The sequence below is a fragment of the Balaenoptera physalus genome (genome assembly GCF_965194825.1).
Source record: "Balaenoptera physalus genome assembly, chromosome: X".
Lineage (NCBI taxonomy): Eukaryota > Metazoa > Chordata > Mammalia > Artiodactyla > Balaenopteridae > Balaenoptera > Balaenoptera physalus.
This window is the reverse complement of record NC_138903.1, coordinates 113,728,586-113,747,687: the sequence shown is the minus strand read 5'-3', so window position 1 is coordinate 113,747,687 and position 19,102 is coordinate 113,728,586. Positions and strand designations below refer to the sequence as shown.

General features: G+C 36.7%; 1 protein-coding gene across 9 annotated transcripts in view; it reads left to right on the top strand.

Annotated features, from left to right (window-relative positions):
• The first annotated feature begins 849 nt into the window (after window positions 1-849).
• Window positions 850-19,102, top strand: part of ZNF280C (zinc finger protein 280C) — a 56,898-nt gene continuing 38,645 nt past the window's right edge. For 5 of the 9 annotated variants that reach the window (XM_082445330.1, XM_082445328.1, XM_082445325.1 and 2 more), the window contains exons 1-4: window positions 850-4,058; window positions 12,952-12,997; window positions 13,121-13,167; window positions 17,690-17,836. In XM_082445330.1, the coding sequence (XP_082301456.1) occupies window positions 13,137-13,167; window positions 17,690-17,836 (178 nt within the window). In that variant the 5' untranslated portion in view covers window positions 850-4,058; window positions 12,952-12,997; window positions 13,121-13,136. The other 4 variants (XM_082445326.1, XM_082445323.1, XM_082445324.1 and 1 more) reach the window with 4 other exon arrangements.

Here is a 19,102-nt window from a genome sequence, read left to right as displayed (position 1 = left end):
CTAGGGCATAGAAAGGCTTAACTAGAATCTTAGAGGCCTAGTTGATTAAACATGTTTTTTCCCACCAAAATTTATGACAAGAGTGACTTTTTCTTAATAAAAGATTCATTCGACTTACTCTATTGCACTTATTCTACATGAAGGCAGCATTGTTTGATATTCCCGTTATTTGATATGTCCCCCAGAATCTCTGATCCCAGTATCTACTATCTAGTCAGTCATTCATTCATTCAACATATATTTATTGAACATCTAAAGAGATAAGTCAGTCTAATGGCTTAGATTCCAGATGCTAGAGCAGGAATGCCTGGGTTCAAATCCTGGCTTTATCACTTTCTAGTTGTACGACTGCAAACAAAGTACTTACCATCTTTGTGCCATCTGTAAATGGGGATGATAAAAAGAGTACTTTCCCGATAGAATTGTTGTATTGAATAATTAATATTATAAAGTACTGAGAACAGTGCTTGGCACACACTAAGTGCTATATAATTTTTTATAATTTTTTTATTACAATTGTAATCATTACTATATACCCAGTGCCTCTACTGCTACTTCTCCTTTCTTTCTTGCATTCAGTTTCTTCCATTCACTAAAATGATCTGAGAGGGCATTTTCTCTAGAAGGCCCCACTCATAATCAGCATACATTACTGGGAACTTTGGTTAGTCTATCAGATATACTGCTTGACATCTTTGTTTTTTTCATGGGATGAGAAACAAAACAGGGAAGTTTTAATGTGGAACCATTGAGTAAAAATAGGAAGAGCATTAGACTGGGAATAGGGAAACCTAGGTTCTAGTACTTGCCCTGCCATTTTTCTCTTGTCCTTTGTGTGATATTGGACAACTCTTTTTAACCGTTCTAATTTTCTATTGACTCATCTTCAAAATTAGTTGGTTGGCCTAGAACAGTAGTTTTCAAATGTTTATTATTTATTTTATATCAGTGGAAACTTTTCTTCACATAAATATTAGGTAGGAGTTCAAAATATAAACATGGAGTTGCTCCTTTGGTTAAAAAGAAGATGAGGCGCTTCCTGAGGCACCTCTTAGTTAAGCACTGGGCCACAGGCATTGAAACCACAGAATTTAATCAGTGTTGTGTTGGTAAATCAGTTCTCCTAGAACCAATGAGCCCTGATTAGTCATTTTCCTACCATGGCCAACTTTCAAGGGTTAAAATTTGCCATACTTTTCTGTGTGCAACCACTCTTTAGGAGCAAAACCAGTCCATTAGCCCAGGTCAGTCAGTTACAATAGCTACCTAGCAAAGAGCAAGTCTCTGAGGGTTATGCTAGAGATAAGTAAGGTTTCAGAGAAAAATAAGGGCAAGAGATAAGAATAAAAAGAAATAGAATGAGACACTTTCTGGAGAAGGCAAGCTCAGGTAGGTATCATAAACACACAAAGGCATCATGAATTTCCAGGGAACTGGAGTGTGTTGGCAGTAGGGGAAGAAACATGGAAAGGGAAGAAGGAAAAGGAGTAGCAGACAAACTTGTTTCACAGTGTCACCGTTTTGCTTAGAAATGGCCTTTTTTTAACCAGTGGAGGGAAATGGAATCAAGGGTATCCCACAAAAGATGCAACACTCACATGTTTTTCTACTTGAGTTTGGAATAATTTTTTATCTTCATTTGAATATATGTCTGTATCTCAATAGAGAACTATATCTCAATAAAGCTGTTTTTTTAAGTCTTGTACACCAATGTTCACAGCTGTATTATTTGTAATAGCCAAAAAGTGGAAATAACCCAAATATCCATCAGCTGAAGAATGGATAAACAAAAATTGGTATATCTATACAATAAAATATTATGCAGCCATAAAAATGGAATGAACTACTGATACATGCTATACTACATAGATGAACCTACCTCAAAAACATTATGGTAAGTGAAAGAAGCTAGACACAAAAAGCTGCATACTGTGATCCTGTTTATGTGCAATGTCCAGAACAGGCAGATCTGTAGAGACACAAAATTGATAAAAAGATGATAAAAAGTTATTCCAAACTCAAGTAGAAAAACATGTGAGTGTTGCATCTTTTGTGGGATACCCTTGATTCTATTTCCCTCCACTGGTTAAAAAAGGCCACAGGGTGTGGGTAGGAGGGAATTGGGAGTGGCTATTAACAAGTATGGGGTTTCTTTTGGGGGATGATGGAAATGTTCTGATTAAACAGTGGAGATGGTTACACAATATTGTGAGTATATTAGAAATCACTGTATTTACACTTTAAAATGGTGTATTTTTATGTTAACTTATCTCAATTAAAAATTGCCCACAAAAGGCTATACAGGAGTAAAGCCTGGTGAATGGTGGTCCTGGAAAAAAAAAAGAACACGTGGTCAGTTAAGTCAAGAGAACCAAAAGAGTGGTTTCCTAGAAGCTTGGGGAGGAGTTTTAAGGATAGAGTAGTCAAAATCATCCAAACAATTTCCCTTGTGCTGATTCCATTCTCACCAGGCATCCTTTTTATTATAATTTGGCTTCTCAGGTACATTTCCTTTTGAAAGAAAATTTGCTGACCAGAGTTTTCCAGTCTTCTTGGCTGTTACATTTTTCCTGAAAAAAGAATAAATTGGATTGGAATTTTGGTTTGTTTTATAAACAATTTCTGGTCCTCCCTCTGAGGCAGATTGACTCTCCCTCCTCCTGATTTTAGTTCAGATGTGCAGGCTCATGACACTATACACAGAATTTGAGAGAAATTTTATTATTCAAGGGACCCCCCCACGGAAAGCAGGGGGGCCAAAATGGTTAGGACTGTCTTGAGAGAGAGGCAGAGGGAGTGCGTTGGGCCTTTATAGTCTTTAGGCAGGGGACTGGGGGAAAGCACTCCCTCATTAGCTATTGGTTTGCAAGTTTTAAATTTCCCACCTGTACCAAAGGAGGAGTCAGGCTGGAGAGTTGCGAGTTTGAAATTTCCCACGAGGGTGAAGGCGCCAGGACTGTAAATTTGCTAGTTTTAAGTTTGCTACTGACAACATGGAAGAGGGAGCTGGGCTTTCTTATCAGCCTGTCCAGAAGTGGGGAGCAATCTATGAATACTTTAAGATTTTTGAACTTTAAACTTTCCATGTTTGTTATTTTGATTATTCTCTGTCTATCAGGGCCAGTAGCAAAGAGCAGTATAGGTGAGAAAGAAGAAACTAGCTCAAATAGAAGAATTGGTAGAGTTCAGTGGCTGATTGAACTTACATGTGTGTTAAGGAACTACTGAGGCAAGATTTTAAGTCTTGAGAGGAGGAACACTAGTGCCATAGACCTTGTGAGGAAAGTTGGGAGAGAAAATTTTCTATACTGTTTATTACACATGGTTTAGAATATGTTTGTGCAAGCAGTATCTTGCAAGTGTTTTTCTTGTAAATGTATTTTTTTCTTAACATTTTAATAACTATTATAGACGACTATATGACCGGGTTAGGAATAACAGAGATGCAACCAAAATCATATTTTTAAAAACAAATTTAGTAAAATTAACCAATTATTTAAAATAACCTGATTTTTATTCCTTTTACTCATCTGATTTATGTCTTCACCTCTTGGGTACAGTATTTTTTTTTTTAATTGGTGCTTCTAGCCCTTAAACACTGGGAGGACCCAGAATTCACGTTTCCATGTGCTCACATTTCATGTGTAGCCCTGATTTCGGGATTGCAACATGGGCTAGACAGTGGTCTGGCCGAGGAGATAGGCATCAGCCCAGACCCTCGCCCTGACCCGCGGAATGTGGCCCACAGCCCACCACCCGCAGGCAGAGCACCGCCGCCTTCGAGAATGTGTAAGGCCGCGCACATGTCGGCGCCCGCCCTCCCTGGTCAGTTAGAAAAAGAAACCCGGATGTTTGGGGGGCGGGGGAGAAGCTGGCGTCTACCCATGAATCAGCGCGCGTAGCTATATATTTCTGCCCTCTTCTAAGGCGCTCATTCCGCGCTGAGAGTCGCCCCAGGCTGTGGCTGTGGTCGCCGCCTAGTGTTTTCACGCTCCTCCCTTTCCTCCTCCTCTTTCTCCTCCTCCGAGTTCCAGTCAGGCCGACCTGCTCCGCTCGCGGTAAGTGCCCCCCGCCCCCGCCTGCGCCGCGCGGAAGCAGGCAGGGGCTCTCCCGCGAGGCTATGGCCACCGTACTCTGAGGGCAGCTGAGGTGGCCCGGCCGTGAGGACTGCAGGTCGAGGGTCTGGATGCTGGCGTGCGTCGCCAGGATGGCCCAGGGCGCGGGGGAGGGGACGGACTTGGCGGCGCGGTGGCGGGTGGGCCACCATCTTGCACCAGCCGGGCGGGGGGAGGCATCTCGGAAAGGTAGTTGGTTGGTGGCAGCGTTTGGCGTTTGGCGGCCTGAGGGCCGGGGCCGCCCGGGTTGCCACTGCTGCCTCCTCACCTTCCGGGGCCTATGTGTCGGTTGGTCCCAGCCTGGTTTTGGCTTTTCTTTCTGGAGGCAACTCCCTTTGGTCTTTTGTATATATGATGCCGATGTTTGGCGAGACCCGCCCATCCCCACGGCTCTTCAGTCATGGGAATAGAGACCAGAGAGGGTTCCGAACTTTCTGGCCTCAGGGCCTCTTGGGCCCCTCCTTTCTGTCCTGATTCCACCCCCCACACACACACACACACTCAGGTTACTGGTCATTCAGTGCTCACACCCTTGTTCTTGCCAAAGGGACTTCGCTCCAACGTCATAGAAATCGTGCTCCATTCCGTTATTGTCTAGAGGAGAAGAGCCCTGAGGAGAAACGTGGAGTTAGAGACACAGTTTTTTAACAGTGATCTTTGCAGGTTTTACTTTGAGACGGAAAAAATTATCTCATTCTGAGGTTTTATCCTTCTCTAGACACGGAGGGAGTTCCTCTTAACTTATGTCAAGTTTTAATGCTTTTTTTAAAAAGGAGAAATCAGAGGAGAAAATGTCAAGTGAACCAGCTTCTACAAGCACAGGGGGTCTACATCCAAGGAGTTCTCTTTGTTTGCAAAGATTTTTTAATCTGTGAACTTATATTTTGCTTTTATTATTTTCAGGTTTGAACTGTGATTTTTAATGCCTTTTAGTGCCATTAAACATAAAATTAAAACAAACAAGTAGAGTTTTAACTACAGAAGTCTGGTCTTAGCATTTGTGATGTGTCTTGCTTTGGGGGGGTTACAGTGAAAACTCAAACTGTCTCCTTAAGCAGAAACTTTACTAAGCCTATGAAGACACTGGGTTGCTTATAAAATTAAGGCTGTGTGCCCTTGATGTTTTAACATTTGTACAAGTCCCACTGCAGTTGTATCTTGCATTTGTATATTTCATGGCTATCACCTCTTTTGAGGTGGGCTGTGGGGTGTTGAAAGAACTGTTTAGGTGAGGAAACAGCCTCAAGGAGGAGACTTTACCGAGGTCATGTGGCTAGGAGTGATAGAACCAATTCTCGAACCTAGGTCTTCTGACTCCTCACCCAATGCTCAGTTCACTATATTATGATTCATTTTTTATGAGAGTGAGTTGGTCAAGGAGAATAAGCATGGAGACTCACCTAAAATATATAAGTAACACTTTTCAATTCTCTTTTCCTTTATACTTAAAATATTTAAGACTTCATATCAACACAACATTGTAAATCGACTATACTTCAGTAAAATATTTTTAAAAGATTTCATATCTTTTCAACTTTTTTAGTATTTAAATAATATTGTTATTATTTCCAAGCATGTTGAAAAGTTGAAAAAAGTTCTACGTTGAAGGGGTCCAAATTTCAGCTTCTTCTCTTCAACCCCTTTTCCCCAGTTAAGTTTTCTAGTCCAATCTGATTTTTTCAGTCCAGGGTTTTACTTCTCAGCATCAGCTTTCTTAGTGGAAGAGGAGAGTAAGGGGAAAGGATATATAATTCTGTACCTCCTCTTCTATCCAATTTGTTTTCTTTATTCAAGAGGACATTTAGAACCATACCCAAATTTTTCTGTTGTTCTTGTTATACCAATTGGACAGGGGCAATACCTAAATGAACAGCAATTTTTGTGAATAGAAAGTAACCCATAGTTTTAGTGACAGATAGGATATTGGAAATTTATATTGAAAATGTGTTTTATTTCAAAAGTGACTTTTCAAAGATCAGAAATATTTGACATATTGACTAATTAAAATACGTAGCCCTGAATATTTTTTCTTCTTGCTTCAGAGAAGGACTTAAAATATATATGATTTTCAGTCAAGTTGTTTTAAATAATGACCCCAGAAGACTTGTTTTACTCAGTAATTTGTATCAAACATGTGTCTAGACTTTTTAAATTCGTTCATTGCAAAGCAGTTTTCTTTTAAGGAGTGTTTTGGGTTTTTTTTAATTTTTTATTTATTTATTTATTTATTTATGGCTGTGTTGGGTCTTCGTTTCTGTGCGAGGGCTTTCTCTAGTTGTGGCAAGTGGGGGCCACTCCTCATCACGGTGCGCAGGCCTCTCACTATCGCGGCCTCTCTTGTTGCGGAGCGCAGGCTCAGTAGTTGTGGCTCACGGGCCTAATTGCTCCGCGGCATGTGGGATCTTCCCAGACCAGGGCTCGAACCTGTGTCCCCTGCATTAGCAGGCAGATTCTCAACCACTGCGCCACCAGGGAAGCCCTTAAGGAGTGTTTTTAATAATACTCAGTATATCAGGAAAAGTAGTCATCCCTATGTACCATCTGGGTCCAATAGACAATTTTTATTTCATCTTTTATATTTTAAGTCATTTTAGAAATAATTTACATAAGAATAAAGAAATAGTGAAACCAGTTTTATTAGATATTTAATGTGTTTAGACATGGTGTACTTCTTTGTATATACTTAGAAGAACAAAAAAATACATTCCAGAAGCTGATAAAGGAATCCAGTTGTCTTTTATTAAGACAGATATTAAAGACATTTGCAAAAATGTAAATCATTGTCATTCTTCTCCTTAAATTTTTTGTTTTTGAAATTGGTTATTTTAATTAAAAATATTTATATGGACATGTAATGGGCTTATTATTACTTTAAATAAATTAATATATATTAAATTTTTTCTCAGTTTCAATTTCTAATATGGTAAGTATCAATAGATATAACCCACATAAACAGGAGGCTCATTGGGGTCCTCAGTAAGTTGTAAGAATGAAGAGTGGACCTGAGCCCAAAAAAGTTTGAGAACTACTGATCTGGTGTTCTTTATTTGTGACAGTATTTTAACAGTTCTATACATGAACTAGAATTTTGTTTCTTTTTAGTGCTTATATTCATCAACTTGTATGATTTTCAGTAAAGAAGGAAAAGTTGAGCAAAATAATGCAAAGTATTGTGCAGTAATTTTTCATGTGCTTCATTTAACCTTCCAGTAGTGCTGCAAGGAAGGTATTACTGTTTTCATTTTACAGATAGAAAAACTAAGTTCAAAGAGGCCAGTTAAATATCCTATACGTTTGGCAACCAGAAAGTGGTAGACTTCAAATTCCCACTCAGTTATTCAGCCCCTATGTCCAGTATTCCCATAATTGTGCTCCATGTTTTTACTTGATATTTTCCCAGTGGATCAGTTTTACTCCTATAAGATGTGAATTAATTAAGAATATATACTTCCTGAAGTTACTTTAGGAATTAGTGATTATAGAATATCTTATGAAGGGGACTTCCCTGGTGGCACAGTGGATAAGACTCCGTGCTCCCAATGCAGGGGGCCTGGTTCGACCCCTGGTCAGGGAGCTAGATCTCACATGCATGCCGCAACTAAGAGTTCACGTGCCGCAACTAAAGAGCCCACCTGCCGCCACTAAGACACGGTGCAACCAAATAAATAAATAATTTTTTTAAAGAATATCTTACGAAACTTACTAAAACATTTATTATATAGTTTGTCTTTGAAAGGCCAATTATGCATTTGTCTTTTCTCCAGGTTATATCTTTTACATATCAATTACAATAAAAACATCTTATAGATAAAATCTTTACCCTGCATATGATCTAAAAATTACTTTGCAGAAAGTAAATTTTATTAGAGGGGTGGTCCATCCCAAGAGCTAATTTTAAAATGTTTTAAAATATAGACAATCTTTGCAAAGTATTATGCTGATGAATTTTAAATCTTAGCGTCAACTAGCTATTTTCTACATATAGATGAAGTATGAAAGTCAACAGACAAAAGTTGAAAACTTATATTAGGGGGGAAATAGAGTTATTAAAGATCTGCTCAAAATGTACCTGGACTTCATGTGTTCAGGCTTTCAAAAAAATAAAAAATTTCCACAATATAAAAACTTCTTGGACAAAGAAAAGATGATGAGTCTATATTTTTCTTCTAAATTATATGTGATTTGTTCCCAAAACCTGGTTTGAGAGTTTGAATTGTTTAGGTGCCAGTGAAATTGTCTAAGAAACCAAGGTATAATCCAGTGTTTCTTGGATTTGAGTACGGTACCAATTAATTCCTATTACAAGGAAAACATTTTCACAGACACCCTCTTACTTAAAATGTTTAAATATTCTTAGAGTTCTTGTACAGTCATAAAACAAAATATTCAAAACTGCAAAATCAATGCCATTCGAATCAACTTTAATACATTGAATAACGTATTTTGGTGAAACAAAGTCACTGACTACTTTTTTTGAGTTTTTCATATCCATGATTCATATCTATCTAAACAGTAGCAAGATTTTTCTGTTTAAACTTTATCAATACCTTCATTTCTCTGGCTAACCATAAATACTGTCATTTTCCTTGCATTTAGTACAAATGCATCATTTAGATATTCCCTCCCTCTGTTCTTTTATTATTAGCCAGCAGCAGTAAAAGTGATAGTACTTGATGACAATGCAGTAGTAAATACAGACAAAAACATGAGTAGTGGTATGATCCAACAGTTCCTCTTCTGAGTATTTATCCAGAGGAAACAAAAACACTAACTCAAAAAGATATCTGCACCGCCATGTTCATTGCAGCATTATTGTAATATAATGTTATAATATTATTGTAATAGCCAAGACATGGGAAAACCTAAGTGTCCATCTTTGGATGAACAAATAAAGAAAATGTGGAATACTATTCAGCCATAAAAAAGAAGGAAATCCTGCCATTTGCGACAACATGGATGGACCTTTAGGGCATTATGCTAAGTCAGACAAAGAAAGACAAATAACATATAATCTCACTGGTATGTGGAATCTTTAAAAACACACACACACACCTCATAGATACAGAGAACAGATTGGTGGTTGGGGGAGGGGGGGGACAAAATTGGGTGAAGGTGGTCAAAAGGTACAAACTTCCAGTTATAAAATAAGTCCTGGGGATGTAATATAGTGTGGTGACTACACTTAATAAGACTATTGTATATTTGAAGGTTGCTAAGAGAGTAGATCTTAAAAGTTCTCATCACAAGAAAAAAAATTGTAACTATATGTGGTGATGGACGTTAACTAGACTTACTGTGGTGATCATTTTGCAGTATGCACATATATCAAATCATTGTGCTGTACACCTGAAACTAATATAATGTATGTCAGTTATATCTCAGTTTTTAAAAATGTGAGTACTGAAGTTATGTGACTGAGCTTAGTTATAAGGTAGTCATTCAGATGATTCTTGGAGTATGTTTATGTTAATTTTTTAGATAGCAAAACAATGTATTGTTTTAGAGCTTTCTTGTACCATCTGGAATATAAGTATTTTCCCAGAGGTCTGTTAGTTTCAAAAATGTTGGGGTAATTTGTTGGAAAGTGTATTATTAATCTTGAATGTAAATACCAGAAACTTAACTCAAAGTAGTTTGACCAGAAATGAACAATTATTCTCTCTCTTAACTGAAAAGTTCTAGTAGCTACTTTGCCTCCAAGCATGGCTTAGGTGTTTAAATGGTAGCAAAAGAACCTGAATGTCTCCCTGTCCTACCCTCTTTTTCTCTACTCCACAATCTTATGGTTTTGCTATTCTCTTTGTTGGCGTCTTTCTTAGGTAGTCTTTCTCCACATAGGGACTTCCATCACCACCAGGCTTATATCCTACCAGCTTATTATATGCTTAACAGCTTTATTGAGCTATAATTCACATAACATACAATTCACCCATTCAATGTACAATTCAATGATTTTAGTACATTCACAGTGTTGTGCAACCATCACCACAATCAATTTTAAAACATTTTCGGACTTCCCTGGTGGTGCAGTGGTTAAGAATCTGCCTGCCAATGCAGGGGACACGGGTTCAAGCCCTTGTCCGGGAAGATCCCACATGCCGTGGAGCAGCTAAGCCCGTGCACCATAGCTACTGAGCCTGTGCTCTAGAGCCCATGAGCCACAACTACTGAAGCCCAAGCGCCTAGAGCCCGAGCTCTGCAGCAAGAGAAGCCACCGCAGTGAGAAGCCTGCACACCACAACAAAGAGTAGCCCCCGCTCACCGCAACTAGAGAAAGCCCGCGTGCAGCCATAAATAAATAAATAAATAAATAATTTTTTAAAAACCAAAAAAAACATTTTAGTCACCCCGTAAAGAAACCCCATACCCATTAGAAGTCCCTCCTTATTTTCCCGCAACCCTCCCAGCCCTAAGCAGCCACTACTCTACTTTCTGCCTTTATGGATTTGCCGTTTCTGGACATTTCATATAAATGAAATCATACAGTATGTGGTCTTTTTGACTGGTTTCTTTCATTTAGTATAATGTTCTCAAGGTCCATCCATCCATTTTGTAGTATATATCAGTACTTCATTCCTTTCTATGACAATATTATTCCATTGTATAGATATATCACATTTTGTTTCTCCATTAATCAGGCATTTGGGTTGTTTACTTTTTGCTGTTATCAATAATACTGCTGTGAACTTTCATCTACAAGTTTTTGTGTAGACATATGTGTTCAATTTTCTCTTGCTAGGAGTGGAATTCCTGGGTCATATGGTAACTTTAAGTTTGTGAGGAATTGCCAAAAGTGTTTTCCACAGTGTCTGCACCATTTTATACTCCTACCAGCAGTGTATGAGGGTTCCAGTTTCTCCATATCCTTGCCAACACTTGTTATTGTCTGTCTTTTTGGTTATAACCATCCTAGTGGGATGGTTATATTTATTGTATCTATTACTTTTTAAAATATTTTATTTTGTGGTAAAATACACACAACATACAATTTACTATTGTAACTATTTTAATCCTCTAATGTTTTTTTAAAAATTTTTGTAGAATTAACTCTTAAAAGATAGTTGAATTTTAGATGTATAAAAGCTGAAACAAAATATATATATGTAAATTATAATTATTTATACACACAGTCTCCAAAAACTGATTGGGTTGTGCTGGAAGAGGTCTTTCATTAGTCAGTTACTTGGAATTAGTCAGTTACTTGTCAATAGCTGAGGTGGAGAGTTCTTTTCCGCTTATTTTGGTGCCAGCTCTGAGTTGCAGAACCTAGAGACCCTCTGGAGTTGCTCTTACAGGGATTCTAAGATACTTCTTGCATATTTTGCTAGATATTCCATTTCTCTAACAGATAATTTAATGTCCCATGGAATTCCTTGCCTTGCCACCAGAACTGTTAGTTTTGGGGGGCCTCAGCTACCTTATTGGATAGCACAGCTTTAGACTGAAGTTGTGGTTCTAATGGCATCTGAGAGTGTTTATGAATGTACCAATTGAGGCTCCTTGGTGGCTGCTATCAGCCTCAAAAGGTACCGCTGTAGTCATGGGCAGTGGATATGACTTGTTTATATAGACTACTTGAACATTTAGTACCAATTTAGGGTATTTGTACCAATAGATATTGTATATGGTCATTTAATAAAAGGATTCTATATGAGTCTCAAATGCTGTACAGTTGTGACTCTTAAAAAATGTTCTGTATTCTTCGTAGCAGTAGGTCCTTAATGCTGAGCAAGAATTGTCATGTATTTATCTACTTGACATATGCATTACCTTAATTCTCATTTAGGGACAAGCAATAACTATTCAAATAATTGAGTTCAGAGGTTTCAATAGCCAAACCTCAGAAATAGGGGAATTTACTTAAGTACAGAATTCACTAGAGATTCTTGTAATAGTAATTCAAACATTTTTACCAGTAACTTCTTCTGGAGTTAAAGTCATTTTTTTCCTTTGATCTATTTCAGTCTAAATGATTTGGAATTGGAAAAAGCAAGAAAGCTTGCTTTTGCTACTCTGAGGATAAAGACAAATGTGGAAACTCAGTTAACTCTATTTATCTTAATACTTTAGATTATTGATGTTTAAGTTTTAACTTTTAAATAGCTGAAATAGTTTTTTAAGCATGTTTATCTTGTATGTAAAAAAATATGTATGTGCATGAGAATTCAGAACAGAAATTCCTGTTTTAAAGAAAGCAATTTAAATGCTTTTTTGAAAATGTTTAATATAACAGCTTTTTAAAAAGCCCAAAGAAACATAGACATTAGATTGTAAACTTCTGAAGGCAAGGACTATGATTTATTCATCTTAATTTTTTCCCTAGAACTGAGCACATTACATTGAGTACAGAAGGCAATGAGTAATTATTTTTAATGAGTTAATCTATGATAAAATGTATCCAACTAATTTTCTGTTCCTTTCAGTTAGCGTTGATAAACAAAAAAAACCTAAAAATTTCTTTGAATGTGTTTTTTTATAATATTAATTTATTTCTGAAATGTAAGGAACAACAGTTAAAGATTAATGTTAACTTAGCATTTCAAAATTCAGATTTACTAAAGCATGTATTACAGGGTGATTACTCATTTACAGAAGGGTGTCTTTCAAAAACTATTTGTAATTTAATAATTTCAGATTTCTTCAAATAATAAATGCTTATTACATTCAGCATTTTATTTACGAAATTTGCATTCATTCAGGAATGAACCAGTTATGGAAAGTGAGTAGCATGTGTATATCAAACTCAACAGGTAAACTTTTTGTAGAGAAAAATATTTAATGTGTGTACATTTAATTTAACAAATCCACCCTAATAGTAAGTATCTTTATTTTATAGGGCAGAAAACTAAGACCTAACTTGCTACCTTGTCTGGAGTCACATGGTGAGTTTCTGGAGATTGAAATTAGACCCAAAGATTTCTGAATCCCAAGTATCATGTTTCAGTATATTTGGTGTTACTTAAAGTGACTCATAAAATTGATTGATGTCATGTGTTAATGCTTAGGTGACTCTGCAGCTTGATGGACAACAACAACCCTTTTCAACCAAAAAGTAAGTATTGCTGCTGCAAGTGATACTAGTGTACTTGGGTCTTGTACTGATAACCTTGCTTCATGAGAAAAGGTGAGAGAGACAGAGGTGGGCACGTTAAAAAAAACACACAAGAACACTTAAATTTTTTAAAGTAATACCATAGTAAAAAAGAACTACATACAATAAAAATGTCAGTAAAGTAGAAATGAAGTGTTTCTTCCTCATTTCCAGAGATAACTACTATTATCGGTTTGGTATACATAATCACAAACTTTTTTCTATGCATAGACAAAAAAATAAATTATTTCTAAATAAGATCATACTATATATGCTGTTATGTGCCCTTAAAATTTTTTACTCAACCATCTATCTTGAATATATTGACAGTGTCGGTACCCAGTTAAAAAGAATGAGGAAGACCTATGTATCAACATGGCATTAAGACCATGGTATTAACGTAGATATAAATTTCTTTATTATCAGTATACATGGGTCTCTCATTTTTTTAAATTTGGCATTGCCTGACTTTGCCTAGTTCCTTAGCCCTTAGATTACCATATGTTAAGTGCATACTGCATATCTAGTAGACTACTGTGTGTAAAAGGAAATGTAAAGGAAGAAGAAAATATGTTCTTTACTCTCAAGGAGCTTACTTTGGAGTTACACGTGTACAGTTAAGACACGTTAAGAAATAGCAGTTTGAGATTATATATAGTGTTTTCTGAATTGCCTGGCATAGGCTGTCAGTGTAGTAAAAGGTGGAAGAAAAACAGGGTCTAATAGTTTATCGAGGAGTTACAATTAAACCAAGAGTTGGGAAGGAGTAGGGAATTAATATTTTGTTGAGTATTGCTTGAAGTTAGATACTTCATACAGCTTTTCCCTAAATCTACATTACCACTTCTATTAGGTAGATATTACACCCATATTTTAGGTGAGGAAACAGATTCAAGTAATTTCTCCAGCGTTACATTAGAAATGGTGCAGTGAACTATTCAATTTGATGTCAAGTCCATGCTCTTTCTACTATACTTGAATAATATGGACAGTATAAGGTAAGGAGGAAGGGTATTTTAGATGGAAAAAACAGTACAAATGAGGGCTCTGAGGGACACAATATGCAAATGCTAAACTATGAATTACACTCTTAATTATTTCACTTAGAGCATGCTGTATATATTTTTTTAAGTAAGGTTTAGAAAAGAGATCAGTTCTTAAAATTGGTTACATTTGGGAGGGTGGAAGATTTTTTTATTTTGTTTTATGTTAGGTGAACTACTAAGCATTAAACAACACTATGCTAAGAAATTATTTGTATAGAAGGGGAAACTACATTTTAAAAATTTGTTAGAAAATAGCACCAATTTATTAAACTGTTTCTTTTGTATGCCATCCCCAAATCATTATATTCACATAGTACCTTTTAATTTTGAGTCAAAAGTAGAAATGACATTGTTTTAATCTAGTAAAATTACCTTTAGAAATTATTTAATTTAAAAGATAAATTTTAGGTATCATTGTCTAATAAAAAAAGGATATTATTGTCTAAGCCAGAACTCTAGAGTTATTATTTTGTTTTGTTTTTATTTTTTCAAAGTTGTTACCCCATCCACATCTCACTCCATATATCTAGTGCCACTTATATCCATCTTCATTGCTATTATTTTAATTTGGGTGCATTTTTAAAAATAATACATAGTTTAAAAAAGACAATCAGAAGTTTATACGTTGCATACCCACAGATTCTTGAAAAGTGAGAGAGCAAGCAAGAGAGAGGTGTGCGTGTGTTTTGGGCCTACGTACTCCCTGTTTTTTCAAGGCATCCACTTTGAATAGTTTAGCTGTTTTTCTAATAATTAGTTTCATATTTCTAAATTTTTGAAATATGTACTGCTGTCTCTTGAATCATCAGTTTTTGCCATTATCTAATGATTTTTCCATTAAGGAATAGGAGGATTTTAGTTTTCGTACACTTAACCACCCCCCGCAAGCACCTCCCAATGTAGTTATATCTCAATTTTTGGTTAAATCATATTTGATGTTTTTATTGTGATGACTATAACAAATATTGTTTGCTGATGAGCATAGTATTGATACGATGGTAATAATATATTATGGATACATTTCCTTTTTCTTTTTTTTTTATATATCCAGCAATTTAAATTTTTTGGTTTTTAAAATTTGCTAAATTTTATTAAAATTTATAGCCAAGTCTTCTCACACCCTTCTGTAACCTCTTAAGTTGATTTTCTATGGTAAAACTTGTCAGGTAATCTAACAATTTGATTGTTAATCTCTGTGTGTGTGTGTGTGTGTGTGGTCTCCTAGAGACATTTCTCCTGGGAGTAATGGTCGTCTCTACTCTGGCTGGTTGCTCTCTAGACCTGTTGAACAGCTATTGTCCTGGGACTTCCCTTTGTCTTTGTATTGTGTGAATGTCATGTTTTCTGCGTTCTGTGTCTTCCTCCTTAAGTCTCATATTTTGATGGGGTCCTAAGAAAGAAAGGGTGAATGGGAGGTAAATTTTGTGTGATGTTGCTGGTCCTTTTTTTTTTTAAAGGTTATGTTTTTATTTATTTATTTATTTTATTCATTATTTATTTTTGGCTGTGTTGGGTCTTTGTTGCTGCGCATGGGCTTTCTCTAGTTATGGAGAGCGGGGGCTACACTTCGTTGCAGTGCGCTGGCTTCTCACTGTGGTGGCTTCTCTTGTTGCGGAGCACGGGCTCTAGACGCACTGGCTTCAGTAGTTGTGGCACGCAGTCTCAGTAGTTGTGGCGCACGGGCTTATTTGCTCCGTGGCATGTGGGATCTTCTCGGACCAGGGCTCGAGCCTGTGTCCCCTGCATTGGCAGGCGGATTCTTACCCACTGCACCCCCAGGGAAGTCCCACTGGTCTTTATTCTTGATGAAAGAATATGTAACTTCATGCTTGACGAAAATCTTGGCTGGGTATAGAATTCTAAATTGAAAATTATTTTTACTAAGACTTTTGAAATCATTATTCCAACTTTCTTCTCTCCCTCTCTCTCTCTCTCAGATTTTAGGATATTCTCTTTATTTCCAGCATTCTGAAATTTCATGATTTGTCCATCTACTGTAGGTTGTTTTCTTGATCATTGTGCTTGGTGCTGGTGGGCCCTTTCAATCTGGAGATTTATGTCCTTTAGAACTGGGAATTTTTCTTGTATTTTTCCTTTGATTATATCCACTTTTTTCTCTGGCCTTTTCTGGGCCTTTATTACGTGAGTTGTACCTTTGAAATTGATTTTATAACAAACTTGTCTTTATTTAGTATATGTATACTTTTTGACTTTTAGTTCCACTTATGGGCTGTTTACTCAACTTTGGCATTTTATTTTTCTTTACTGAATTTTGGCTATTTTATTTTTAATCTTTTTGCTTTGTGAATATTACTTTTTATAACGTTCCTGTCTTATCTCTTTAAAAATGCTAATTACAGTCTCTAATGTTTTCTCTTGTCCTCTGTATTATCTGTGTTTTCTTTAATATCTTTTGGTCCGTTTTATTACTTTGGTCTTTCACATTGGAGATTTTAGTCATATTTCTGGGGCTTATTGGGTGTCTATCCATATTTAAGAATGAGGCACTAAAATGCTTCCTGGTAGCTCTGTGTGATTGGTCAGCACTTGTAGGCTGGTGGTATCCACAGTATGTTCTTTACTTAGTTTCTTCAGGTGAGAAATGCGTAATCTGCTCTGGGATGGAATAAGCCTCACTTAATTATCCTATTTTCGTTCCAGCATCTCATCCCTGCCTTGTCCTGTGCCTGGTATCCCTGAATCTGGTTCAGTTTTTCTAGCATATCTCCCACCTGTTGCTTCTTATTCTCAGTTTATCTCCCTTTTGTTAATACAGAAGTTTGTGGGGGGGTTTTCAGATAATAGGTACAGTCCTTTTCATGGATATAATCATATTCTAGTCATAAAACTGAAACTCGGGCTTCCCTGGTGGCGCAGTGGTTGGGAGTCTTCCTGCTAATGCGGGGGACACGGGTTCGAGCCCTGGTCTGGGGGGATCCCACATGCCGTGGAGCAACTGGGCCCGTGAGCCACAACTACTGAGCCTGCGCGTCTGGAGCCTGTGCTCCGCAACAAGAGAGGCCGCGACGGTGAGAGGCCTGCACACTGCGATGAAGAGTGGCCCCCGCTCGCCACAACTGGAGAGAGCCCTCGCACAGAAACGAGGACCCAACACAGGCAAAAATAAATAAATAAATAAGTAAGTAAAAATAATTAAAAAAAAAAAAACTCACTTTGATTGGATTTGATTGTTCCTAAAATTTATTAGCTGCTGTAAATAACTACTGTCATCCATTATCTATCTAGCTAGATTAATTTTACTAGTTTAGATATTAGAGGTTGAGTTCCAAGTTTCATACTTCTGTTACCATTTACTGACAAATATCAGTTCAGTAATTGCTATCAGAATATTAAAGTACATCTTAAATATCATACTATGTATTGCAAAAAAAAGTATTTAAAAAAATAAAATTTGATTCTCTCTTTTTGAAAATTAGATAATCCCAAAATGGCAGAACTGTTCATGGAATGTGAAGAAGAAGAGCTGGAACCATGGCAGAAGAAAGTAGAAGAAATTCAGGATGAAGATGATGATGAGCTGATCTTTGTTGGAGAGATACAAAGTTCAAAACCAGCCATTTCAAGTAAGCATTCACTTTCAGTGAAGCAAAGTTTTATAAGATGTTGCTTCTAATGGAAAACCTGGGCCTGTCTTATATGTCCTTGTTACTCTATAAGGATCTGGAGGTGAGAGAGAGAGAGCATAGAGGTCAGTAAGAATTTGTGAGAATCAGAGGGAGAATGTGGTTGGAGAGTTGAATAAGGAGGTGTGAGAGGTAAAAATATCATATGAGAGAAAAGGAAAATGTTAACTAAATTACCTAAAGGTTAAGATTACCTAACAACATTGTAGGCTTTTTGAGATTAGCAATCATAATTTTATTGGAGCCAAGTAGCCTATTTACTTGTTTATTTGTTAATTTTTCTTTTTTCCCCTTAAGCCCAAATGTACCCGGAAAAGGAAGTGTTGGAATGCTTTGCTTAAAATATCAGACTACTAAATAAGTTTGTGTTAGTCTCTGATGGAGTTTCTTACACCCAGGCAAGTGCCTCATCAGTGTCATCTTGACTCACGGCTACAAAAATAAAAAGGTGCTGGTCTGTGTACCAACATGGCCGGTAGCTTCTGGCCGCACCCATCTTTCAGCAACTCCTGATGACTGTGTATTCATGAAGAATATACAGTGGCCTGATCTTCAGCTACTATATTGGGATGATGCAGGCAGTCAGCACACTTAATCCTTAATCCACACTTTCTAGGAGAATATGTCCAGTACCTTTGTGGATTTCTGGTAGAGTAATTAGACTTGACATTGTTATAATGTTAAAGTGAAGATATTAATGATACTTGTTAAGATGTCCAATCAGAAATGTGTAAAATGCAGAGGAACAACATACTGAGTTTCAGCGGAGAATGAAGAAACAGATTCTTTCTCATTATACTTAACTTTTGTTAAGCCAGGAGAATTTACCAAAGAATGTAGCCAGCATACCAGTGTTTTCTTACTTACTATGGCAGTGCATAATAGTGTAGTTTAGAGAAAAGTTTGTAACTTTCTGAAAGCTTAGTTCTTACTTCTCTTGACTCTAAACTTAGAATAGCACTTCTATTCAGTTTTATAAAAGGTAGAATAATTTAATTAGTTTAATTCTCGGTATCACTTCCTGTGGCAAATTGAGAGATGCTAAGTGGAGTGCCACTTCAAAGAAGTAGGCATGTTGGCATATTTGCTGCTGATAGAGGAACAGAATATTATATTCTCTTAATGTTTCCTAGTCACTGTGATTATTTTTATACTGAAATATTGCCATATTTCAATATTATTCAAATCATCTTATTGAAAGCATGA